This window comes from Epinephelus fuscoguttatus, linkage group LG23 (genome assembly GCF_011397635.1).
Source record: "Epinephelus fuscoguttatus linkage group LG23, E.fuscoguttatus.final_Chr_v1".
NCBI lineage: Eukaryota > Metazoa > Chordata > Actinopteri > Perciformes > Serranidae > Epinephelus > Epinephelus fuscoguttatus.
Window position 1 is genome coordinate 32991629 of NC_064774.1, and position 27805 is coordinate 33019433.

Consider the following 27805-nt stretch of genomic DNA (forward strand, 5'->3'; position numbering starts at 1 on the left):
CATTTACGGGTGCTGCTGACCACTCTTGGGTTTCTGGCAACAGGCTCTTTCCAGCGGGAATTAGCCAACAGGTATGTGTCAGATGTGATTAACAATATATCATGTTATATGTTCTGACTAAAGCCCCGTTTGGGTATGATATAATGCAGTTAAATTCTGTCCTTAGGTGTGGGATATCGCAGCCATCCCTAAGCACAATAATGCCAGCCGTTTTGGATAGCATTGTTAACATGGACAGTCGATACATCAGTGGGTGAACAGGCCAACATTAAAAGGCAATTTGTAGCAATGTCCAGTTTTCCAAATGTAATCGGCGCAACTGACTGCACTCACATCCGAGTGAAAATGAATTTGTCTAAGTGAACCCTAAAAATGTGCATACAATCAATGCACAAGTTATTTGTGCCTCAAACATGGTTCTGACAAATTTAGTGGCACGGTGGCCTTGCTCCACACATGACTCATTCATCCTGATGCACAGCAGTGTAGGGAACAGACTGCAGGCAGGCGCTGCCCATGATGTCTGGCTCCTTGTTAAGTACATAAACACCATTGTAGAAATTCTAATGATTAAAGCCTGATTTATAATTACTCTTCTGTTATACCTTGCAGGTGACAGTGGCTACCCCCTGGCTCCTCACCCCATTCACCAACCCGCAGAACGCAGGGAGGGAATTTGATTTTTCCCTAACCAATCAGTAGAGATCAACGACTCACCCAGAATCTGACGTCATTAGTATCCATGCCTCGGGGGTGCCGAAAACAAGCGAGCATTGCCCGTTTAAAATGTCTCCGTTGTCGTGCACGCCCAGCTGCATCGCCGTTAAATCCAGTTTAGCAGCTTCCTTAATTCAGTCATCCATTAACGCGAGTAGTGGCGAAATACCTTGATAGTATCGTTAATGTGATCTGTAGGATCTGTAACTGTCGCCATTGTTGCTATCCTCACCAGTTACCCACCGGCGCACAGCTTGACATCAGCGAGGCGCTGATTGGCTAATCGCTGGACCCGCTCCCACTCCCGGTGTTCATTGGTCCTTCCATCGTTTGGACGAGATAAATCGCAAATTCATTGCAGTATGCCAGACCAGAGATGCAAGCCTACTCAGTTGAGTGGGTGGGGTCTATGGTCTGGAACCAGGCTACTATCACCCAACAAAGGTATGTAAAATTATTAGGGCGTGTGGTGTTCTGCACAACCTGGCACTGAGGGATGCCATTCCCTTCCCGCCTGGCCTCCCTCCCCCACAGCATGAGGACCCCGACCTACAGCCACCTCCCTGACATGAAAAATTTCAACAGGGAACAAGGCTCCGTGAAGGTGTCATGCGGTGTTTGAAATAAGACAGCAAGTATGTTTCATTTTTTAACAAGATCTATAATGGAGATGGCAATTTCAGACATGACATCATACATGTTACTGATGACTGTGTGTATTTGTTGGAGTTCGTCTCTGACTTAAAATTGATTGTACTGATGGTGTCCCTCTCCCAGGTGCTGAGCAGTGCACTGGTGCTGGGGACAGCCAGGCCTGCAGCCACGGTGCCAGGACACACCATGCCGAGAACCTCCTCGTCACCCAACACAACACATAAGTCCACTGTGCCTTTTCACAAGTCTCTGTTGAAATATTTAATTCATACATTTAATAAACAGATAAAACTGTACTTAACCGGTCTCCTCTGTGGTCTCCACCAAATCTGTGTCTCCTTCCCTCTCCGACACTTGGCCACACACGCTGGCCGTCCCAAGGATGAAGGCCATTTTGGTGTCCAGTGGTGTGGGCTCAGGTGTGCCCTGGGCCCCACCTGTAGCAGACACGCTTTGGCGGTGCCATGCCACTTCCCTCTTGGCCTCCACCTTCAGATCAGACCACTTCTCCACCTCTGCCACAGATCTCTCTGTTGCACTCACACTATTTACTCACTTGTTTTTCTTTTATTAGTGACGCCACTACTGTGACCACCAAATAATATAATTTTCCTGGCCTCCACCTCCCCCACAAGCACCTCTGTTTCGTTCTCTGTGAAATTCCTTTTCCTTGTCCTTGTCTTCTCTGCCATGATTGGTGCATGAAATGCCACTGATCAGCAGGCTTATTTATATGCAAAAATATTCATGAGGTACCTTGCATTGACCGTTCGTGGTATAATGTGGGTGTGTAGAGGGCCGGATATGAGGTGAATCCACCTGCACAACCTTCCAGGTGGACTGTGATTTATAAAGGGAAAAGTGCTTGCAGGTGTGCGTGCGCAAGGTTTTATAAATCAGATTATTTTTTGGTGTACGCCATTTTCAGCTTTTGGGCGCAGTGCACTTTTAGTATCCTATGCAATGTTTTATAAATGAGCCCCAAATGATTCTGTTACTGCAATGCCTTTTTTTTTTTTCAATGTAGCCTACTGCAAAACTAAATGGTTTGTGACCTGGCCGCCATGTTGGAAGTAATCGAGCCAAAACAAAGCTCCACCCAGAGGCCACTGCAAACTTTCTTATTTTGCAGCTAAACAGTTGGATAGAGTACTGAAAGTCTATGCTCCCATACAATATGACTCAAGTAAAAGTGAAAGTTACCATTTGAGAAACCTCCTCAAGTAAAGGTAAAAAAGTACCTGGTTAATAAAATACTTAAAGTATGCTCGACAAAGCACGAGGAAGACGCTGAGGACTACACGTGGCGACAGGCAGGAGATCACTGAGAGCTCGAGCGAGGAGCACCAGCATAGGGAACAATCCAGCACAGGAGACAGTGAGAGAGTGGCTTAAGTAGCTGGCTGATTAGGCAGAACAAGCTGCAGGTGTACTGGAAGCCCTGCTCCCAGTGATCGCCCCGCCTCCCGGCACATCCCCTGCAGACAGAGGGAGAGAGATATCAGAAACATATTTTCACAGAAAAAACGACAAAAAACCGGACCATAACAGTACCCCCCCCTCAATGGACGCCTCCTGGCGTCCTACCTGGCTTACCCGGAAACCTGTCATAGAAGTCCTGAAGCAGTCGTGGGTCGAGGATGAGGGAGCGCCCAATCCAGGAGCGCTCCTCGGGTCCGTACCCCTCCCAGTCGACCAGATACTGGAACCCTCTGCCCCGTCGGCGTACGTCCAGAATCCGGTTGACGGTGTAGGCCGGATGGCCCTCGATGAGACGTGGGGGGGGCGGTGGTGGCGCAGGAGGCTGGAGGGGGCTCTCAGTGACAGGTTTGAGGAGGGAGACGTGGAACACTGGGTGGACGTTCAGGGAGGCTGGGAGGCGGAGGCGGACAGCGCTGGGGTTAATGATCTTGTCTATTGGGTAGGGTCCAATATACCTGGGGGCGAGTTTCCTGGACTCAGTCTGGAGAGGGAGGTCCCGGGAGGAGAGCCACACTTGCTGGCCCACCTGGTAGTTGGGTGCGGGTACTCGACGCTGGTCCGCCAGGCGGCGATTGCGCTCCGCCGTTCTCCCTAGGGCGGCTCTGGTCTCCCGCCAGACGCGTCGGACCCGGCGAAACTGGGCCTGGACTGAGGGAACCGCCACACCGGATTCCTGGCTCAGAAATACTGGAGGTTGGAAACCATGGTTGATCATGAATGGCGATAAGCCGGTGGCCGAGCTGATGAGGGAGTTGTGGGCGTATTCAACCCAGGGAAGGTGTGTGGACCAGGAGGAAGGGAGGCGGGAGGTCACACAGCGCAGCGAGGATTCCAAGCTCTGGTTGGCTCGTTCCGTCTGTCCGTTGGACTGGGGGTGGTAACCCGATGAGAGGCTGGAGGTGGTTCCCAGAGCCCGGCAGAAAGCCTTCCAAACCTGCGAGGTGAACTGAGGTCCGCGGTCTGACACAATATCTTGAGGAATCCCGTGTAGTCTGAAAACATGCACCACTAGGAGATTAGCAGTCTCCAAGGCGGTGGGGAGTTTGGGGAGAGGAACAAAATGTACCGCCTTGGAGAATCGATCCACCACAGTTAATATGGTGTCGTTACCTTCAGAGGGAGGTAGGCCGTGCTTGAAATCCACCGCGATGTGTGACCAGGGACGTGGAGGATGGGTAGGGGTTGCAGGAGACCGCTGGTGGTCGGTGAGTGGGCTTGCTGCGCGCGCACACCGTGCATGCAGCAACGGCGTCCGGACGTCAGCGGCCATGGACGGCCACCAGAAGCGCTGCTGGATGAGGGCTAGCGTGCGGTGGACCCCCGGGTGGCAAGCTATTTTAGACATGTGCCCCCAGGTGAGCACGGATGATCTGGCAGTCTGAGGCACAAACAGCCGCCCAGGCGGACACCCGTCCGGAACCGTCTGTCCTTGAAGTGCCTCTTGGACCTCCCGCTCTACCCGCCAGTGGACCTCCCCCAGCACACACTCCGGATCCAAGATGGTCTCCTTGGAGGGCTCCTCCAGGGTGAACTGACGGAGAGTGCATCAGGCTTAGTGTTCCGAGACCCAGGACGGTAGGTAATAGTGAACTGGAACCTGCCTAGGAACAGTGCCCAACGAGCCTGTCGGGAGTTCAGTCGGCGGGCGGAGCGGCGTAGGCTAGGTTCTTGTGATCTGTCCATACGATGAAAGGTTGAGCTGCCCTCCAGCCAGTGCCTCCATTCCTGCAGAGCCATCACCACCGCCAGGAGCTCCCGGTTCCCCACGTCGTAGTTGGATTCTGCGGGGGTGAGTCGACGGGAGAAGAAGGCGCAGGGGTGGAGCTTGTTGTCAGAGGGTTGGCGCTGGGAGAGGACGGCCCCGACCCCGGAGTCCGAGGCATCAACCTCGACCACGAACTGCCGCTCAGGATCTGGGTGCACAAGAACAGGGGCATTAATAAACATATTCTTAAGCTTTTCAAAAGCTAGTTGCTCAACCATAGACCAGACAAAAGTGAGTTTGGAAGATGTAAGGCGAGTGAGTGGAGCCGCCAGGCGGCTGTAGTTTCTAATGAACCTACGGTAGAAGTTGGCAAACCCCAGAAAGCGCTGCAGCTGTTTCCGGGTGGTGGGAGCCGGCCAGTCCTTCACGGCAGCTACCTTGGAGGGGTCTGCCCGCAGCTGCCCCCTTTCGACCACAAACCCCAGGAAACTCACAGATGACACATGAAATTCACATTTTTCCGCTTTAACATACAACTTATTTTCCATTAACCTCTTTAACACTTCCCGCACATGGCACACATGTTCCTCCATAGAACTGGAGAAAATCAGAATATCGTCCAAGTACACAAAAACAGTCTTATTGAGCAAATCGCGTAACACATCGTTCACCAAACACTGGAAAACTGCAGGAGCATTAGTGAGTCCGAAAGGCATGACCAGATATTCAAAGTGACCTAAGGGGGTGTTAAATGCCGTTTTCCACTCGTCCCCATCTCTAATTCGGATGAGGTGATAGGCGTTTCTGAGGTCCAGCTTGGAGAACACTTTGGCCGTGTGCAGGGGGCTGAATGCTGAATCAATCAGAGGAAGGGGATACTTGTTTTTTATAGTGATCTCGTTTAGACTGGTGTAATCAATACATGGGCGTAGTGTTTTGTCTTTTTTTTCTACAAAGAAAAAACCCGCCCCTACAGGGGACAAGGAGGGTCGAATTAGGCCGGCTGCCACTGACTCTGTAATATATTTTTCCATTGCTTCCTGCTCGGGTTTGGAGAGGTGAAAAAGTCTTTTGGTTGGGAGAGGGGCGCCAGGAAGCAGGTCTATGGCGCAATCATAAGGTCTGTGGGGGGGTAAAGAGGTGGCGGCCGTTTTACTGAAAACCTGCTGCAGGTCATGGTAATCAGAGGGGACATTAGATAAGTTGATTACCTCGGGAGCTGGGGCTGAGTCCGTGGATCTGGCTGGCAGAGCGGAGCGGAGGCAGTGGGCGTGGCAGTGAATACTCCAGTTGCGGATGGTGGCGGTGGTCCAGTCAATGTGGGGGTTGTGAAGCTTAAGCCAGGGTATTCCCAGAATGACAGAGTTTAGAGGTGAAGAAATAACATACAGTTCTACGTGTTCATGGTGGTTACTGAAGAGAACGAGCTTAAGAGGTTCCGTCTTGTGTGTGACCAACTCTAACAGTTTGCCATCTACTGAGTGCACCTCTTTTGGAGATGACAACTCGTAAATAGGGATGGCGTGAGTTTTAACAAAGTCTGAGTCTATGAAATTGTCGTCGGCACCAGAATCCACTAGCACCTGAGTGGGGACTGAGTGTGTGAGGGCGTGAATCGTACCTGGCACTTGTAATCTCGAGGCTGAGGAGGAGGAGATGCGGCTCACCATAGTCCCCCCTTCTAGTGGTGAGCCCCGCCTTTTGGCACCTCCGGGCAATGGGAGACGAAATGGCCCTGTTGGCCACAGTAGAGGCATAGCTGGTCTCGCATTCTACGTCGTCTTTCTGCTGGTGTGAGGCGTGCCTGTCCCAGTTGCATTGGCTCGTCGGCAGGTGGCGGTCGCTGCTCGTGTGCGAATGAGGTGGTATCTGGGGTCCCCGAGGTGCAGTCATGGGAGTTGAGCGGGATGCCAGGAAGGAACCGCCTCTTCCCCATCCCCTGTCGCTCCCTAGCTCTTTCCCTGATCCTGTTATCCAGGCGGATGGCCAAATCTATGAGGGAGTTGAGTGAGCTACACTCCTCCCGAACCGCCAGCTCATCCTTTAATTCCCCCGCTAACCCCTTAAGAAAAATTGCCCGTAAGGCTGAATCATTCCACCCACTCTCTGCCGCTAGGATGCGAAAACTAACTGCGTATTCAGAAACGGATAAATTCCCCTGTTGTAGGTCAAGCAACCGGCTTACAGCCTGACTACCCTTTACCGGGTGGTCGAAAACCCGTTTCATCTCCTCTGTGAATTTGAGATAGTCGTTAATTAACTCTGGTTGTTGGGTGGAGATGGCTAAGGACCAGGCGGCAGCCTGCCCTGTGAGTAAACTCATAGTGAAAGCTACCTTAGCTTGAGGGGTGGAATAAGTGAGGGGTTGCTGAGTGAAAACCAAATTGCACTGGTGCAGAAACTGTGAGCATGTCCCTAAATCTCCTGAATACCTGGCGGGTATGGGGATATATGGCTCCCGTGCCTGAGGTGCTGGGCTGGTTGGCAGGCTGTCGGCCGGGTGGTGATCGCCGGGCTTGGAGAAAAGGTGAGGCGGTCCTCCAGGGCCGCCAGTTGCCGACTTAGTTGTGAGACGCCGGCCGAAACTCGTTGCATGTGCTCCGACATCTGCTGCAGGGCTGACTCGGCCTGGTTCACCCTGGCCGCTTGCGAGGAGAGTTCCCGTTTCAAAAAATCTGACTCTGCTGGGTCCATGCTGGCCGGATTGTTCTGTTACGTGCCAGTCAAGGAACCAGGACCCAGTAGCAGAGTTCAAACAAAAGCTTTATTGCCAAAATATTCACAAAAGGAAGTAACGAGGAACACGCTCAAAAAACAAGGAAACAACTGAAAGCGCTCGACAAAGCACGAGGAAGACGCTGAAGACTACACGTGGCGACAGGCAGGAGATCACTGAGAGCTCGAGCGAGGAGCACCAGCATAGGGAACAATCCAGCACAGGAGACAGTGAGAGAGTGGCTTAAGTAGCTGGCTGATTAGGCAGAACAAGCTGCAGGTGTGCTGGAAGCCCTGCTCCCAGTGATCGCCCCGCCTCCCGGCACATCCCCTGCAGACAGAGGGAGAGAGATATCAGAAACATATTTTCACAGAAAAAACGACAAAAAACCGGACCATAACAATTTTAGGGTGTGCGGGCCACTCCAAAATAATGAAAAAACAGCACTTGTTGACAAAACTTTTTCTTTTTTATTACTTAATAATCCCAACCCCTTTTGATGAGGGTTAATGAATTCAAAAGGCCAACATACCACAAACCCTAAGATAAGTTAATGTCATTATCATAACATGAAAGATTAATGATAATAATAATAATAATAATACATCACACTTATATAGCACTTTTTGGAGTTGGTCAGGGGTTGGCAGGTCTGAAGAGATGGGCTTGCAGGGCCTTTTGAATGCTGACAATGCTGGCAGTTTTTCGCATGGTGTGAATTCCATATGAGGGGAGCGCGACTGAAAACACCCTGTCACCCCAGGTTTGCCACTTAGTCCTGGACATTAGCACAGCGAAGACAACTGGAAGGGGAGTGCTGATGGAGGAGGTCCGAGAGATATGGAACAGCTAGATTTTAAGGGACTTGTAGGTGACGAGTAGAATCTTGGAGTGTATCCTGTGTTTAACTGGGAGGTTAGGGTTAGAGTTAGCCCTAATCCCCAGATAAACACAGGATACACTTCAAGATTCTACTCATGACCTACGAGACCCTTAACAATCTAGCTCACACATGTCATAATGAAACATTAACACCCACGCTTAGGTTAGCTTACAAACCACATTTCACCTACAGTATGTGCAAAATTTCACTGTGCTTGCAGAGTTCTTAAAAGTGAAGATCGCAGTGTTTTTCAGGAGGCACAGCAACACTTAATCATGTAACTGCTGTCTTTTTAAGAATTTGCCATAAAAAGCCCAGCTAGATGTGGTCAGGGATTGCAAGTTTCCCCTAATAAAGTTGTCAGGCTAGGTTGCAAATATCTTTTGATATGCAAGTGCTGGTGAGCTGGCATGGCTTTGCAGACAGGTGTGTTTTTTGACAGGAGTCAGCATCAGATTTGTTTTGATTTTAATGTTAACAATGCAGCTAAGTTAAATTAAGACACATTGTTGACTCAAAAAAGTTAAAACCCGTAATATAATTACTGCGGTGAAAGATAAATCTGGCAACCAAATAGGTAACGAAATGCAGATAAATGATATTTATAGGGAATATTTTGAGCAACTAATAACAACCCCAGATCATGTCAGCGCTAATCAAAAGGCCAAGCTATTTCTTAATAATATCAATGTCCCAGCTTTTGCTGATGAAGACAAAAAAAAAAAAACTAGATGAGGAGATAACAGTCGAGGAAATTAATAAAGCAATCAGTCAAATGGCTGTGGGAAAATCACCTGGCATTGACGGATTTCCTCAAGAATTCTATTCAGTGTTTCACAATAAACTTACCCCTCTGTTGCTTTCCCATTATAATGAAGATATCCAAAACGGCTTCTTCTCTCCATCTTCAAATACAGCATCAATAATTCTAATTCCTAAGTAAAATAAAGATCCTTTACTATGTGAGAGTCAACGCCCCCTATCCATTTTGAATTGTGATTTAAAGATATTTGCTAAGGTGCTATCAAATAGGCTTGAAAGGGTGATAATGAAACTGGTGCACCTGGACCAAGTAGGTTCATAAAACAACGACATGGTTCAGATACCATAAGACGACTACTGAATATAAAATGGACAAACCGAAAATCCCCCACTCCTTTCCTAGCATTGGCCTTAAATGCTGAGAAGGCCTTCGATAGGGTGGAGTGGGGGTACCTGTTCAAATCACTTGAGAAATATGGCTTTGGACCCAATTTCATTAGTTGTGTAAGAAGTTTATATTCTGGTGCCCGAGCTTCAGTTATCACCAATGGTATAGCATTGTGCAATTTTGAGCTTCATAGGGGAACCAGACAGGGATGCCCCCTCTCTCCTCTGCTGTTTGTCCTGGCCCTTGAACCATTTGCTATTGCTATAAGACAGAATCCAGACATTACAGGAGTGACAATTGGTAATGAAGTCCACAAATTGTCATTATATGCTGATGACGTCATGCTGTTCCTCTCACAGCCCTCTATATCAGTTAGGAGTGTTCTGAATATCATAGAGCAATTTTCTGGTCCAAAACAGAGGCCTTCCCCCTCTCTGACTTAGCATCTATGCCTGACTTAAGTGCTTTTAATATTTGCATCCCTAAGCATGGCATTAAATATCTTGGCATTAAATTTCCACTTGAGATCGAAAATATACAAAAAATAAACTATGCAAGTATACTTGAAGAAATGAAAATGCAGTTTGAGAGGTGGAAGGGACTCAATCTTTCCCTTTGGGGTAAAATATCATCTAAAAAATTATGGTGTATCCAAAATTGTTTTACCTATTTAATATGCTGCCAATTCATATACCTAATAATATATATAAGCAATTTGATAAACTTATTAATGTTTTCTTATGGAGTGGGAAAAAGGCACGGTTTAGTTTAGTAACTTTTCAAACACCTAAGAGGAAAGGAGGATTTAACCTGCCTAATCTCCAGTTATATCATTGGGCTTTCACACTCCATAAATTAGAACAGTCAGATCCACTTATCTTAGGCCATCATGGGCTAGCATTGAGCAACATTTTATGTCACCTGCTAATCTGGAGGATGCTTTATATATTAAACAGCAGATAATGGAGGAGCCTCATCCCTGTCTGAGTTATATTTATTCCATCTGGAGATCAATCCATAAACTCACTAAGGAAACAGTGTCACAGTCTTCATGGTTACCAATTTGGAATAACCCTTTGATAACTGTTGGCAAAAAGCCAATTCAATGGAAAGAGTTTCACAGAAGTTTCATCACTAAGGTGGCTGACCTGTATACAGGCGCTGAATTTAAATCATATTTAGAATTGAACACTGCAATCTCACCAAACTGTAAACCCTGGTGGAAATATTTTCAACTAAGAAGTGCTGTTGTTACTTCAAGGAATAAATGTAAAGATCCTCCAAGGGCAACATATTGGGATAACTGTTTATTGGTAAATGATCAATCTAAAATAAATGCACCTGGAATATACAAAGAACTCAATGACAAAATAACAGCAAACTTTAAAGCAACTAAGGCTCTGTGGAGTACAGACTTGGGATGTGATATAACTGAAGATGAATTGAACCAGATTTGGGTCAGAGCACATACAGTCTATGAGGATGTGTCATTAAAGTTAACACAACTAAAAACTGTGCACAGATACCATTGGACTCCTAGTAAGTTACACAGAATTGGCCTTAGACAAACAGGCTTGTGTTGGAGGTGCTCATCTCAAGAAGGGACCTACCTACAAACGGTTTGGGACTGTAGGACAATTAAGAACTTTTGGGCTGAGGTTTGTCACTGTGTGAGCAAAATAACTAGATCTCACATAGAGCCAGATTTGCCTTCTGGGTATCTTTTCCAGGCTTGTAAATCAGTCTAACAACAAATGGCTAAATATAGCTTTCACAGTTGCTAAAAAGTTATTATATTGTAAATGGAAAGACATCTCAGCTTCTACTATCCAAGAATGGTTCAATGTACTTGCAAAAATAGCAAAACTGGAAAGAGTCATATACTGTAACACAAACTCTGTGGACAAATACGAAAAAATTTGGTCTTCCTTTTTATCTGCTATGGCATGATCGATAATAAAATGAATTTGTTTTGATAGTAACGTTCCTGGATGTCCAAATATGTGAATGTGTAGGCATTTGCATCAATTTTGCTTATGGCATGTTGTGTTCTATTAGGCAAATATGGTGCCCATTTTGATTTAATGTCTATGGATATATTGAAGCACTGTCTTTGTTTTATTTTCTTTCTCTATTATTCATTTATTTGCTTTCTTGTATTATTTATTTTCTTATTTCATTTTCTTATAAATGTTTTTTTTTTTTGCAGATTTGGTGTGTATTCACAAGTGATGAGGGTACAAAACAAGATTTTGTATAGGGCCAAGATTCAGCTGTCATGTGGAAATGTGATGGACAGATCTCACTGCAGAATTCAGTCAGGGATGAATAGTCAACATACAGTACAGGCCAAAAGTTTGGACACACCTTCTCATTCAACACGTTTTCTTTATTTTCATGACTATTTACATTGTAGATTCTCACTGAAGGCATCAAAACTATGAATGAACACATGTAGAGTTATGTACTTAACAAAAAAAGGTGAAATAACTGAAAACATGTTTTATATTCTAGTTTCTTCAAAACAGCCACTCTTTGCTCTGATTACTGCTTTGCACACTCTTGGCATTCTCTCCATGAGCTTCAAGAGGTAGTCACCTGAAATGGTTTCCACTTCACAGGTGTGCCTTATCAGGGTTAATTAGTGGAATTTCTTGCTTTATCAATGGGGTTGGGACCATCAGTTGTGTTGTGCAGAAGTCAGGTTAATACACAGCCGACAGCCCTATTGGACAACTGTTAAAATTCATATTATGGCAAGAACCAATCAGCTAACTAAAGAAAAACGAGTGGCCATCATTACTTTAAGAAATGAAGGTCAGTCAGTCTGGAAAATTGCAAAAACTTTAAATGTGTCCCCAAGTGGAGTCGCAAAAACCATCAAGCGCTATAACGAAACTGGCACACATGAGGACCGACCCAGGAAAGGAAGACCAAGAGTCACCTCTGCTTCTGAGGATAAGTTCATCCGAGTCACCAGCCTCAGAAATCGCAACAGCAGCTCAGATCAGAGACCAGATGAATGCCACACAGAGTTCTAGCAGCAGACCCATCTCTAGAACAACTGTTAAGAGGAGACTGCGCGAATCAGGCCTTCATGGTCAAATAGCTGCTAGGAAACCACTGCTAAGGAGAGGCAACAAGCAGAAGAGATTTGATTGGGCCAAGAAACACAAGGAATGGACATTAGACCAGTGGAAATCTGTGCTTTGGTCTGATGAGTCCAAATTTGAGATCTTTGGTTCCAACCGCCGTGTCTTTGTGAGACGCAGAAAAGGTGAACGGATGGATTCCACATGCCTGGTTCCCACTGTGAAGCACGGAGGAGGAGGTGTGATGGTGTGGGGGTGTTTTTCTGGTGATACTGTTGGGGATTTATTCAAAATTGAAGGCACACTGAACCAGCATGGCTACCACAGCATCCTGCAGCGACATGCCATCCCATCCTGTTTGCGTTTAGTTGGACGATCATTTATTTTTCAACAGGACAATGACCCCAAACACACCTCCAGGCTGTGTAAGGGCTATTTGACCAAGAAGGAGAGTGATGGAGTGCTGCGGCAGATGACCTGGCCTCCACAGTCACCGGACCTGAACCCAATCGAGATGGTTTGGGGTGAGCTGGACCGCAGAGTGAAGGCAAAGGGGCCAACAAGTGCTAAACACCTCTGGGAACTCCTTCAAGACTGTTGGAAAACCATTTCAGGTGACTACCTCTTGAAGCTCATGGAGAGAATGCCAAGAGTGTGCAAAGCAGTAATCAGAGCAAAGGGTGGCTATTTTGAAGAAACTAGAATATAAAACATGTTTTCAGTTATTTCACCTTTTTTTGTGAAGTACATAACTCCACATGTGTTCATTCATAGTTTTGATGCCTTCAGTGAGAATCTACAATGTAAATAGTCATGAAAATAAAGAAAACGCATTGAATGAGAAGGTGTGTCCAAACTTTTGGCCTGTACTGTACGTTATCATCAGCTCACTCATGCAAACGTCAGCTGCTGACTCATTAACTGTAATGATGCCATTAAATTCAAACAGTCTGGGGTTACCTAACTGGTAATGGTGACATTAATACTAACAGCCTTATCTCACTGACTTGGGTTGAATTTTTACTGACATGTTACTTGTAACACGTTACCCACCGCCAGTATACAGTATACTAAAAAATGTTTCTGAAATCATTTTAGGTGCAATACAATAACAGAATCATGATTAATCGATAAGCGCTGCCTAGTTTGACAGTTTGACCACAGTTCACAAGCAGTGGTTGACATTATTAAAAGCCAAGTTAGGGACACCTCGCCTCTGATTGGTTGTTTTCTTGATTTTTGCAAATTCCATTCATAGCACTGTGAGAAGGCAGAGGAGTGTTTTTTTCACAGATTATCTGAACTATTGTTAGGGTAAAGTGTCAGCTATAAAAAAAAATTGCTTTTTGTCAGTTTAGCAAAAAAAGTAGCCAACTGTAGCTCTACGATTCACTCTGACTTCTTCTCACATGATGGCTAATTATTTGTTAAATTATTTGAACAAATCAATAGTAACATATATCATTTATTGGCTAAGCAACTTTAGTCCAGATGAACTTCCATGAAAAATACATATATGTTGCAATGAAAAATACATGTTTAATTAAAGAAAACAAAAACAATATTAATGCATCATAATAAATGGTTAACAATCAATGCTTTGGCTTTTGGACACTCCAAAGGGCAGCCTTCTTGTGACTGCCTCATTCACCTGGACATGGACTGCTTTGAAATATGGAATGGTTTTTATGAGTGGTGTTTGAGACGTAATTGCTCTCTGGGTTCTACAGGTACATTACACATTACACAAAGTGCTGGTTGGGTCATTGAACAGAATTTCAAACCCCCTCCCCTCACAGCTATAGAAGTGGAGGGGCTATTCCAACATTTTTGTTGCTTTATGAAACCAACAACCATTGCACCATTATCCCAATTGTACAATTACTGTGTTAAGACAACACAAATTTAGTTACAGTGTTAATGCACATAATGTAACAAAAGCCAAGCAGGATCCAGAAATTGGCAGTAAAATTAGTACAATTAGTTGCATGTCCTCAAATCCAGTACTTATACTTTTTGTTCTATTTCTCCAGTGATTCCAGAGCGTAGCTGTACAACTGCATAATAACCTCAGTCAGCCCTTTCTCAGAAAATTAAAATCTACCAACTAGACATTGATAAAAAAAAGTGAAACTAAGCAAAAAATAACCACTTAAACCAAGGGCTCATTCATATTCCCTTTAAATATGAAAATAGACAAGTCCATTTTAGATGCGTCCTTTATAATGGCATAGATACAGTCAATGGATGGCATTAGAGGGCAGAGTCCAAAGTTTTACACAACAACAAGCACGGCAACGATGAGCGAGATCATAAAAATGAATCTTTTAATGGAAGCAGAGCTGTAGACGGTGGCGGTGAATACATCGTGACACGTGGATGGAGACTTTTCACTATGTTTCCGATTCGTTTCGTTCTGTCATTCTTTAAATGTCTTTGTTGCCTCTAAGGGTTGTTTCTTGCTTTAACTATGGTACACTGCCCCCAAGATCTCTGGTGGTTCTGCTCTGTTTTATCTGTACGCTCTTAGAAAGCATGCACAAATACAGACAAAATAAACCAAGGGTATGGATGGAAGGCTCTGTTTGTGTTTGTATTTAACGTTGAGCATAAATGAGCCCTTACAGATGCTGCATCTACAGTGATAACATATATATACAATCCCAAACTAAAAGTTCACCATTGTTGACAACCAGCTTTGAAGTTTTTGAATGGCAGTGTCCATTGAGTGGTTTCCCAGCAGTCCCTTAGCTGTTAGGCACTCTGCTCCTGTTGTTTAAGTCAGAACTTTGACTATTCAAAAGAAACATCCTCCGAAAAGCATTTATGTCTACTTTCCTCCTGAAGGTATCTGTGGTAAAATAGTATGCAATGGGATCCAGTACTGTATTAAGACATGCCACCATCAGGCTGTAGCGGTATGCAGCCCGCATTGAGCATGATGTATTTACTCCATGCATATAGACGAGAACCAGGGTGGCATGATAAGGGAGGAAGCTGAGTAGAAAAATAAGAATGCTGGTGGCAATCATCCTCTGGATCTTTTCACTGTCCACCAGGTTGGTCTGGGCCACAGAGCTTCGTCGGACAGCACGAACCAAACCCCAGGAACAGATCAGCATGATTACCAGTGGGACTCCAAACCCTACAAACAGAGTGATAAAAACTACCACGGGTTTTATGGCAAAGATTGGCAGGCTATTAAAACATTCCTCAGTTTCAGCGCCTGCAGGTGTGGAAAAGTAGATAGGCAGGCTGGCACCAAAGGTGAACAACCATATTCCGACACAAACCAGTGGCGCTTTCTTTCTTCCTCCCTGGACACGAGCTGACATCGGAAAGGCGACAGCCATGCAACGGTCAAAGCAAATGCAAGTGAGGAGGAAGATGCTCCCATACATGTTGGCCTTCAGGATCAAACCAAGGGCCTCACACAGCCACTGTGGAAGGCCCTTATATCCCAGATGGTAGTAGACCCTCATGGGCAACGTGAGGATGAGCAACACATCTGCTATGGCCAGGTTTGTCATGTAGACGATGGTATGTGATCTGGATTTGGTTTGACTAAAAAAAAATACCAAAGCTAAGAGATTAAAAATGAGACCCACTATGAAGATGAAGGAGTACATGCACACAGGAAAGATGCTGATGTCTGATGTACTGTTGTTGTGGCAAATGGTGGTGTTGGGCATAATGACCTAAAAGACAGGAGAGAGAAGAGTGGTTAGAAAAAGGGTTTATGGGAGTAATTACATCCTCTATAAGCACCAAAGACACAAAAATGGGGGTCAGGGTTGATAGATGAGGCAGCTATAATCAACCATAACTGTGGTTTAAAAGCTGTGAACATATATTATACCTCTAATTTGTGCAGTTTAGAGTACAGGAACAGTTTTTCACCTACATGACTGACATGTTGTCATAAAAACAGCAAGCAGAAAGCGGTTTGCACACCAAAGAGTGCAGCTGTGACCTAAAGAGCTTTGTGTTAAAATTTATTTTGTGCGGAGTAGCAGTTACACAGTAACTTAAACTTTACTTCTGAATAACTTCAACCAAATCCCTACAGAAAAACTACATTCGTTGTCAAGCAGCAGAACCTCATCTCTCTGGAACTTGAAATTAAGTGCTGCATGCAATGAATTAGCACGATCAGATGCTGCAGTGACTGGCATGCTGTATTTTCACAACACAGTCTAAATACAAAAGAACACAACCGCTTAACAACACATTATGTTGTTGTATATTTGTTATATTAAAATTACTTATTGGCAACAGGAAAACAATGCAAATGTAAAGTCTATTATGAACGGTCACAGTTTGGTTGTGAAATGTCTGCTGTTTGGTGAGGTTTAGAGAATAACAACAAAAAAAATCTGGTTAGGTTTTGGAAAAGATTGTGGTTTTGGTTAAAATAACTACATACAGGCAAAAGTAAATGTCTTTGCGTAGGTACTTAATGTCATACTGTAAAACTTTAATTAATAGCCCGGGCTATTACTTGCTTAAATAACTGAACTCAGCAGGTTTATTTGGGACAGGTGTCTATATGGGACAGGCCTTAAAGTCCTTTTACACAAAACTGTTGCTGAGCAAAGATGGGAAATACAATGAAATTGTTGATTTAAACTAGTATGAATATTACGTGTATAAAAATTAGGCTTCAAATAACATATCAATAATGAATCATTTATTTTATCTAGCTCCAACAGACAGGGCGTCAGAGAGAGAAAGACTTACGACAGTTTAGTTTAGTTTTATAACATCTGAGGATTACAGCACATGGCACACTGACACAAAACTACTTTATTCTGTTAAAACAGTACTTACAACTTGGATTGATTTTTATGAGAAACACTGTTGATGCCTTTGATGAAATCTGAGGGAATATAAATACCTTCACAGGTTATCGAGGAATGAACACAAATTTTGACTATATGCCCGCTTAGAGTTAGGGAGTCACCACTTTTTTTCTGTCTCTGTTGTTCTCCAGGCCGGCAAGTCTCAGCAAGTTTCTGTCTTCTTTAGTGCTCATATTGTAGTTTCAGTAAAGTGAACTGAGCGACTGAATTGTGGAGAATCTACCCGAGCTAACAATATGTAGCATCTCCATACTGACAAGAGTATTTGTATGTGTGAACAAAGCACCCATCTAATGTTAGTTCAAGTGGGTAACCAACAACTTGTTTTATACATCCAAAGAACTTATATAAAAAATGAACTGCTTTGCAACCAGCCCATGCATCTAATTGAGACAGGCCTTTATTTGTCAATATGCGTAGCGACACCGGGCTAGTAAAAGGGACTGGGCGTTTAATTGGGACTAGGCTTTTGATAGAAGTTTTACGGGATGTCAATTACTTTGCGTAGTTAAAGTCTGTAAAGTCATGTCACTATGCTGAATTTTGGTTTCACATGGGACACAAACAGTGGTCTCCTCTATGAAAGTCCTTGGTTTTTGACCCATCCACCGTCCCTCACACCCAGCCACAGTACAATTGTTACTAACATTATGTGACTCATGTTACATACATCAATACTGTAGCATGCTTCACATACTAGCACACTACAAAGTTATTAAAATAACTTCACTGTAGGGTTGCAATGGTATGAGATTTTCACTGTACAATAACTGTTCCAGAAAATAGCACAGTTTCATGATATCACGGTATTACAGAATTTTTATCATTATCAGTCAGAATGACCCTTAAAGGAATGAAAATGGAAGGGTTATTGTTGGCTGAAAAATATTTATTATTATAATTGAAACTCAAAACTATTTAGTTCATGAAAGTATGAGGACAAAGTCTCCCCTTAAAAAATGAACAAAATAAAGGCGAGATTTAGCGTCCAGTTTTAATATCATAGCTATGTAAATGTAAATGGTATGATAACCATCAACTTATTATCACTGTACACTTTGAAACTGGTATATCGCCGCAGCTGTACTCCACTGACTTTTGGTTCCTTATGGAAAACAAACAAGGGGCTCCGGGTCACATCCATTGATAAAAGCATTTAAAGAATTAGAAATAAGAACGGGCTGGCCGTACGTAGACTCTCTTGCTCTTTATACTTTGTGTGTCCTCCACACAAAAGATCCGTATTGACCTTACATTGGCAAATTTTGTGTGTTGACAGCATGTATTTTTTACATATTTTGTGCCCTCCACCATGTAATGCATTAAGATTTTGTATCTATTTTACATATTTTTATGAGACAGGGCTGGTTTGCATGATACCACTTTTGTTTTTGGTTGGCCACAGCAACACCTTGTCAGATGATATCTTGTTGCACTGACAGCCCTATGGCATCAGTGGACCGGCTTCATTGAAATGAACAAGGGGACTGCATTATTTTACTCTGGCCCAAAGTGGATCTGAACACCATCGCAGGTCCTTAAAAAGTCCAACCAGTGAAAGCAAGAATTTCCTTCTTTAATGATCATCTTGGATAAAAGATATTTAAACCACCTCATCTATTTTTCTATTCTCTTTCTACTGCTATTATAGCAGTCTTCATTGCTCCCTTGTCTGTAGTGTTGCATCCTTGATTTCATGTTCACTGAATTGAGTTTGAAACTATACAGCTGGTCTTATTTCTGCCAACACCCAAAATATGGAGTAACACTTCCTCACTTGTGTTTCCTGCCTTGTGAGATTATGTTGCCCAGCTGTTGAAACTTTGTCAGAACAGAATCAAATGAAATGTTTAGATCGTCAATGATACAAGTAAGTAAAGGAATATTACTGATAACAGGAGATCAGACAGGTAAGAATAGTGATATTATGCTCGAGCCAGTTTGCTCGACACAGTGTTGATTTTTTGAAGCGCAAGTGTTCCAAGACACTAGCCATGTTTCCATCAGCCTGTTTAGATGTGCATCTAGAAGTATGGCATCGGGAAATTATGATGGAAAATTCAATTTCAATTCAGTTCAATTCAAATTAAAATCCCCTGATTCGCACAAACTAAAATACGCTCGCTTTAGCCGGGTTTTGGTTGACTTGAAAAAATGTTGATCCGCAAAACGGGGGATGGAAACAGTTGTGTTCAAATTAAGTCTGACGTAGCGCACCTCTCTCCATGGTGAAATCCACACTCCGGGTCGGAAAGGCATTAATGCATTTACAAGCTGGTTGCCAACCGCCAGAAAACGTAGATGAAGAAGATTGCGAGACTTCGGCACACCCACAATCACATGACTACTGAGAGTGAAGCCTTGTTACAGATATTCTTGAGGCTTTTTCAGGTCTTCCACTTAGATGCAGTTCTGACATACAGCCAACAGATGTCACTCTTCTGACTATATGAAATGCTTTGAAGCAGTGTGCCATTCTTGAAGCAGTTGTCAAAGTGGTTCACTGCTTCATAAAGCTTAGATTTCAGCATGACTAGGTAAGAAGTGCTACAAAGTCTTGCATGAGGTTGAAGAACAATCCGGCACTGAGGGAAAGGCAGCAGATACTTATATGCAGGGCCGCCCCTCCCTAAACGCAGAACACGTGCTGTGTGTAGGGCCTCATCTTCCATGGGGGGCCACATTTTGCGCGAGGGGACGCATTTGCGCATATGTGCAATGGATGCACACAAGCGCTACTGCGAGGCATGCGTAGAATCAGCTCGAGGAAAGAGAGAAGAGACCCGACTGCCCATGTGTTGCTGCAATGATTGACAGCACTCCACATCTGAACAATCAGAGGGGTGCGCTGGCAGGCACTTGCAGAGCTGCAGCAGGTGAAGAGTTGTCGACACGTCGTCCAGAAGAGCCTCAGGAGTATGTGCGGGGATGGGAAGGAGGGCGGGCTCCACGGAGGGGGAGACCCGAGCCTCGGGGGTATGTGCGGGGCCGGGAGGTCGGATGCTCCCAGAGAGGGGAGAGGGAGAAATATAGCTAAATAAGATGAAAATAGAAAAGAATGTCTCTGTATTTTATTTCTGTTTTCAGGGCTTAATTAAGGTGGGAGAGGCGGAGGGCTGAGGGAGATCGGACGCCTCCAGAGAGGGGAGAGGGAGAAATAGAACAAAATAAGATTAAATAGGAAAAACCTGTCTCCCTCTTTTATTTTATTTTCAGTGTTTAATCAAGGGTGGGGGATTGAGGTGGTGGAAGTTACTTTCTTTTGATGAGTAATTGATGGCTATTTGTGACTCAGGTTTGTTTATTTATTTATTTATTTCAGTTTGAAGTTATTTTTATTTAATATTTATTTCTTTATTTTATTTTTTTATTTTATTTGACTCATACAGCCAAACTACTGTATCTACAGTACATTTGTTATTGCCAGTAAAGGTTGTCAAGTTAAATGGCAAGTTGTTGTACGGTCATTTTGTACCTATGATACATTTGGGATGGGGGCCTCCAAATAAAATTTCGCTTAGGGCCCCAATTTGGTCAGGGGCAGCCCTGCTTATGTGCAGGGAGAGTTGATGAGAAGCAGCTGTGTGTGCAGGTGAGTGGAGTTGTCTTGATGAGGAGGGCATGTGAGAGGCCGTTTACACGTGGCCGGCTATTTTCATAAACGAACATTTCACCGTTTCCGTTTTCAAAAAGATCTTCGTTTACACTTACCCATGTATATATACACAAGAGCATGCCAAACCTGTAGGTGGCAGTGTAACGAGAAGCTCAAGCCTTCCATGTATCCATTGTCACCATAGCAACATAGGTTGCACTTTTGACACAGGTGCAAGTTTCGACGCATACTGTGACGTCGGCTGCCTATAACTCCGTTTATCTCCGTTTATCTCAGTTTACATGCAAATATACAACCAGAGTTTTCCAAAATCTCCACTCTGGCTGGAGTTTTTAGAAAGACTCGTTTTTAGAGGAGAAATCTCCGTTTGCGTGTAAACGAAGGGCACAAACGAAGATGTCTCCGTTTGTCAAAATCACCGTGTACGTGTAAACGGCCTCTGAGAGAGAGAAGGGGAGCAGACTGCAGGCTATGACAGTGGGTGTTTTTCATAATATGACTCAGTACAGTTTTGAACTGCCTGTGTGGGTCCCCACTCTGACCTTGAACCTGAAAGTATTTTTTATGTAATATAAAGAATGGTATTATTTAATATGTTTTATCACCCTTCCTTGTTGAAGATATATTTGTTTATATGGTTTCCACCATATCAAACTTTTTCCTCAACCAGAGGGACAAACCAGAGGGACCTTTCATTAATTACGTATTTTTCTAATATATTGTAATTGTATTTAAAGAGCATTTTTCATGTTATATTTAAATTATTGCTTAATAAGTACAAATATATTGTAGTAATCATTCTTTGTCCTTTAAGTTGAAGCGGTAAATGTGTGAGTGTGACTAAGTGTGTAACTAGTATGCTGCTATTGTTGTCATCCTAAAGCCAGAACCACTTTTACAGTTTAATATTACATTGAGCATTTTGAAGTTTAAAATGCATTCAAAAATCAGTGATGGTGAAAAGATGTTCAGAAAAGGTTAAAAAGTGAAAGGTTTTTATTACCCACTATTTGAATACAATTAAACAGTTACATTTAGACGATATTTCATCAGGATTTGCAATATTGACTTTCAACTGAAAAATGTGTGTGTGTGTGTGTGTGTGTGTGTGTGTGTGTGTGTGCATCTCTCTGTCTATATATATATATATGTATGTATGTATGTGTAAATATATATATATATATATATATATATATATATATATATATACACATATATATACATATGCAGGTTTAAAGATCAAAGTGAAAACCCACACAGAGTGAGCTCAGAATGTGACTGAGGAGTCATATCACACAGAGAGTTTTTTTCTTGTTGTTGTTATATTTAGAGGAGAAACAAGTTGTGAACATAACATTGCCATGATCTTTTAAGTTTTAAGTTTATATGGAAAACAGTTGCTTATTTACACATCCAGCAGTTATGTAGCAACATGATCTTCATTGATAGTGGTATTTGCATCCACATGATGAATCTAAGTCCTATGTTCACCCTCTTTTAGTATTGTCTTTGGTCTCTACCAACTGGATTGTAAAGTTGCAGCTGGACAGCCAAAAATTCAGCTAAAACTCAAATGGTTCTGCAGATATCAGGTGATAATTATCTTTGGGTTCATAAGTATGAGTAACTCCTCTCACCTAGCACATCACAATACAATGTTACACACTGTAATTCTGAAATTATCTTTTTGTGGCTTTATCCAGGCCATAGACCAACTTTACAATAGCTGTATGGCTCAGACATGCATTGATCAAAGTGTTTAGTTGATATGCCGACATGTGGGTGTTTTCTCACACTCTCACCGATGAAGTGAAATCTGTCAGCTGCTTGTCTTGGTATATATTTCTCCCCATAAGATAGTTCCTCACTAATAAACTAATACATTTGGGCACGACTGCTGCTCTGTCTGCTGTTGTTCACCGCTCTGCTGAATACATTTTTTCTTCTCCTGCATCCACCTACTGATTCTACTCACGTTTTTGCAATCCATGCAGGCGATCACTCCCTGTGATCATCTGCTGCTTAATGTGAGTCACAGAAGCCACATACCTAAGGCGTCCATCGCAACTATTACGATTGTTATTCATTTCTCATTCACCCTGTTAGTGCTCTTTATGTACATACCAAAAAAATTTTAAAATATTTTCTGTGCACAATGCTGCAGGCTTATATGGGCTACATAAAAAGCAGGTTCCATCACATAGGTTGTCATTTATTGCTTTTCTCAATGTGGTGTAATGTAACATCCAGAAAACTACATTCACCATGTATTTAAGAGGAACAGGATGTGTTTTGTCAGTGTAGCCGGCACTTCCTGGTTAAAAGCAGAACTCACTTGTGTTCCTTGCACTGATGCACTCTGCAACAAACTGACCAAATCATCACTATGGCTTCCTCTACAGAAAAATACAACACTATTTCAACAAACATGTAGTTTTCATTTATGTTTATCTCTTTGGTTGTTAAACTCTGACAGTTTTTATATGAAACACATACAAGAAAAAAGAAAACAAATGAAAAAAGTGAAGAATCAGTTTTCATTTGCATTCTAGACGTTTTGTTTGTTATTTTGCATTAACATCTCCTTTGCTCTCACATATCTGTCACCTATCTGAGTATTAATCTTCACAACCTAGTGATTCTCACGCAATGACATAACAGCTTACATGAGTCATTTCCCATCAAATGTTTTTTTCCTGTTTGACACTTATGAAAGATATAAGGGGGTGTCGGTGGCTTAGTGGTAGAGCAGGCGCCCCATGTACAAGGCTGCTGCCGCAGCAGCCCAGGTTCAACTCCAGCATGTAGCCCCTTGCTGCATGTCACTCCCTCCCTCCCTCCCTCTCTCTCTCCCCCCTTCATGCTCATCTGTCCTATCAATTAAAGGCTTAAAAATGCCCAAAAAAATATCTTAAAAAGAAAGATATATGGAATGGCATGTGCAGTGCAGTGCAGTGGTATATTTTACAGTTAACATAAGATGAGATCATAGAGTGACTTTACCTGTTAGATGATCAAAAGAAGTGAAGCTCAAGTGGAGGATGGGCATCTCATCACAGCATAATGACAGATTTGTCCCTGCCACGCTGCAGGTCTGTGAGATTCAGTACAGGAAATTGACCAATCTCAAGATCTCTCTCTCTCTCTCTCGCTCTCGCTCTCTCTCTCTCTCGCTCTCGCTCTCTCTCTCTCGCTCTCTCTCTCTGTTTGTCTTTACATAAGCTCTACAGTTCTTCTCATTGGAAAATGTAGATGTTGTTGGTAAAATGTAGTTCTGTTCCAGAGGCCTGGCTGAAAACTAAAGGGGACAGAGCGATTGCTGTCAAGGCCCTGAGGCTCTGGAACAATCTGCCTTAAGAAAACAGGTCCATCTCTCTTTTAAAAAAAATTGCTGTTTTCATGTCTTGTCTGTTTTAATTGTTGACATGTAAAGCACTTTGTAACTCTGTTCTGAAAAGTGCTTTAGAAATAAATATTATTATTATTATTATTACATTCTAGCTTCAGATTTAGATTTTGCTTCACATATTGTCTTTTGGTATTTAGATTGCATTTCCAGACTAAATCCATTCCAAATAGGTCAAAGACCATCTCAAGACAAAGACTAGAAGACCCACAAATGTCAGTGGTGCCCCCAGAAATAGGGGTTTCATAGGGGTGGTCAGATGGAAAATCTTGGGGTGGTACTGAATTTCAGGAATTCTGTTATGCTGTTGTAGTTTAATGGCTAGTTGAAACTGTATCAATATGGAGAGTTCAGAAATCACATATGATACTGATATAGTTTGGTTTCATTTTTTACATTTAACATGGTGTTTCATACATACACGTTATGCAATGTATTGTTCTTCACCAGTCTTGGGTAGGTTGCTCTCAAAATGGAATATATTACATGTGGGTAGTTACCGTCATTTGAAAGTAATAAGTTAATTTACAATATTACTCTCTGTGTAGAGTAATAAGTTACCCGATAAACAGAGTATTTTCACCCCTCCACTGTTCTGACAGGAAAGTCTTCATTTCCCCTTTTACGTTCTCGTCAAAGCCACCAGACTCCATTGACATAAAAGGTCATTTTATCACACTGAACATGAGAGCTGCAGGTCTACCATTGCTTCAATCACCAAGTTAGTTTGTGTTATTGTATGACTTTGGTGAATCTGAACTAACCCTTTTAAACACCAGTCACACAGAAACACAAACACAATAACTGTCAGAGGCAGTGGACCAGCAGCTCCTGTGTTCAGCAATATTAAATCATTGTTTTTCTCAAAAAAATAATAATTAGAATGATAAATATTGTGAGAGAATAGAGGAGCTGCAGACATGCAAAATATGATTATAAAATTTCTGTTGAAAATTAAAATTAGTGTGGAAGGGAAGGTGACAGACAGTCCAGCACTAGGACCGAGGCAAGGGGCAGAGTTTATAAAAAGGTAGTCTCGCTCACCAGACCTTTCTCAAGAAAAGAAAGGTCTGGCTGGGCCGACTCTCACTTTAAGATTGGAGAAAAAAACGCCCTGGCTGCTTGTATTTCTTTCAAACAATCACAATCATTCTTGGCGGTGCCACAGCAACGGCGCGCTTGCAAAAATATTGCGGGGGGGGCTTTTGGCCCACAAAAATATCGCCTACAGGACGCGAACCATGGCAGAAAAATGGCTACATCACTGCAAGATCAAACACCGCAAAAGTTAGTAAAGGACGTGTTGAAAACTGCAACCAGAGGTGGTAGGGCGGGACTTCAGCGGGTGGCTCGTTCCGCCCAATGAGAGGCTGATCTTTGCAGCGAACTTCCGCCCACTCAGACTAATAAAAAGGGAGAGGAAGCTCACCTGGGCCTTTCTTGACACTTTGAGACACACCTGAGTGAGCAGCAGCTGAGGCCAGCCTTTGTTTCATATTTGATTTGGTAGACTCCCTTTTTAAAATGTGTTTAAAAGCGTTGTTTTAAGAGAAAAACTGTAGAACAATGAAATATTCTTTTAGCTAATAATATTACAGATAAATCAAATAATAGTTAAAAATGTGTTTGGAAGATTCTGCATGTTTGGAAAGGGACTGACCCTTGGAGTGATTGTTAAGGCACATCAGCCAAAAAACAGGGTATGCCCACACTGTAAGTTACAATGTGTAACTGTAATATTTCACAATAAATTACATTATTATCACCATACAGTCTTTTACTATTATACTTAACCAAATTCTGAATTTTATTGTGAAATTTGTGCAGGTAAATATACAGAAGACAGCTTGGTAGCTGATTGACAGAAGTTGCAGTGATGGATTACAGAGCACTCAAGTAACTGATGATCAGTGGAATAGTAATAATAGGAATACTGATTGTTTAAGTGAACAAAATTATCATAAATATTACAAACTATGAAAATAAGTGACAAAGAACTTCAGATGTAATTTCACTGGCATAAATATAATATGTTAGAATCTACAGTCTGTGCCGTTATAATTACATACATTGCAAAGTAACAAAAGAGCTCTCCAGGTTGATCTCCATCTCTGGAGAACTCAGTGAATGGGGTTTGTTTTTATCAAGGTAACAAATATAAAAGCAAGAGGGCTGAAGTTTAGGGCATAATGTTATGAGAAAGTAATAAGTCATACACACATATTGACTTTATATTATTTTGTATATAGTATTTATTTATATTGACTCAAAAAGTATAGTCAAGACTTTATTACACTAATGAAATTAAGCTGACATCACTTATTTGGGGGAAGTGAACAGAATGTATGTTAATACGTTTTCCATGTTTTGAACTTGCATTAAGTTGAAACAACAAGAAATGTAAACAAGTCAACCTACTGCTATCAATCCAAAGCTAAACTAAATTCAACAAAGATCAATACAAATAAATGCAAGCTGATTTGACTTAAATAGTTAAGGCAGAAATTAAACTTAAATATTTAACTTAAACACCTGATTTATTTTTGCAGTGTACTGTATGCAACAGTATGTAGCTACAACAGCTGCAGTACTGAAAGTAAAAAGAAATAGTGTGCAATTCAGAATGCTGACTGTTGCAGAGCCATTTTGATTTTGTTCACATGTAGTGTTGGTAAAATCATAATTTGCCTACATATTTTGTGACCATTTCTTCTTGTTTTACTCAACTACCTGTCGTGATAGTGCATTCTAATCCCACATTGTTAAACTATTCCTTTATCCTTTACTCCATCTATTTACATGGTAGGCTATAGCAGACCCTGTCTCAACTTCATTCTGAGCTGTGTTGCCTGTATTGAGAATCACCTGGTCACATTACCATTAACTTGAGGCTTTACAGTGTATTTTACTGATTATTAGGGAAAATTTGAGTCTAAATCGTACAGTGCCCCAAACTAAGACAGCTGTGATTCAATGACCCATGGTGATAGAGGGCGGTCACTGTCAACAGAAGATGGACTACTGGTTTATTATGAGCTCATTAAAAAACTACAGTGTTCAGCCTAATTTGATTCAGTTTAGAAACACTACGGTTCTAATCGGATGAATACACTGCATTGCCTGAAACAGATGGGAAATCCCCGGGCTGCTTTCTGTCAGCCGTGACCACAGAGGCCGTGGCATAAAAAAAAAAGCTGCCTGAGTTGATATTGAAATAATATCTTGTTGGAGAGAGCCCTCTGGTGGCTTAGACATTAACAGCAATATCCACCGTAATGACTGTAAATGTTAGTGTAATGCAGCACCACAGATCGACAGTTTATGTACATTATTAAGACAAAAGCAAATCGTCAATTGTTAACACATATAACTGATAATATTGTTCTTTATGTAAATTTTTGAGAATTTTAACACCAGACCTCGTGGCGCAACGGTAGCGCGTCTGACTCCAGATCAGAAGGTTGCGTGTTCAAATCACGTCGGGGTCAATTTCTTTTTGCTGGTCCACAGTTTGTTATCGCT

At 42.6% G+C, this 27805-nt stretch overlaps 1 protein-coding gene and 1 non-coding gene across 2 annotated transcripts; one reads left to right on the forward strand and one right to left on the reverse strand.

Annotated features, from left to right (window-relative positions):
• Positions 1-13266: 13266 nt before the first annotated feature.
• LOC125883462 (lysophosphatidic acid receptor 6) lies at positions 13267-24008 on the reverse strand (the record flags this gene model as incomplete). The annotated part of the gene is made up of 3 exons (XM_049567748.1): positions 13267-16097; positions 23213-23273; positions 23935-24008. Coding segments are annotated over 3 exons (1086 nt in total), but the record flags the coding sequence as incomplete, so codon positions are not given.
• A 3691-nt stretch (positions 24009-27699) lies between these two features.
• trnaw-cca (transfer RNA tryptophan (anticodon CCA)) lies at positions 27700-27771 on the forward strand. The gene has a single exon. It is a non-coding gene; the product is annotated as a tRNA-Trp (tRNA).
• Positions 27772-27805: the final 34 nt, after the last annotated feature.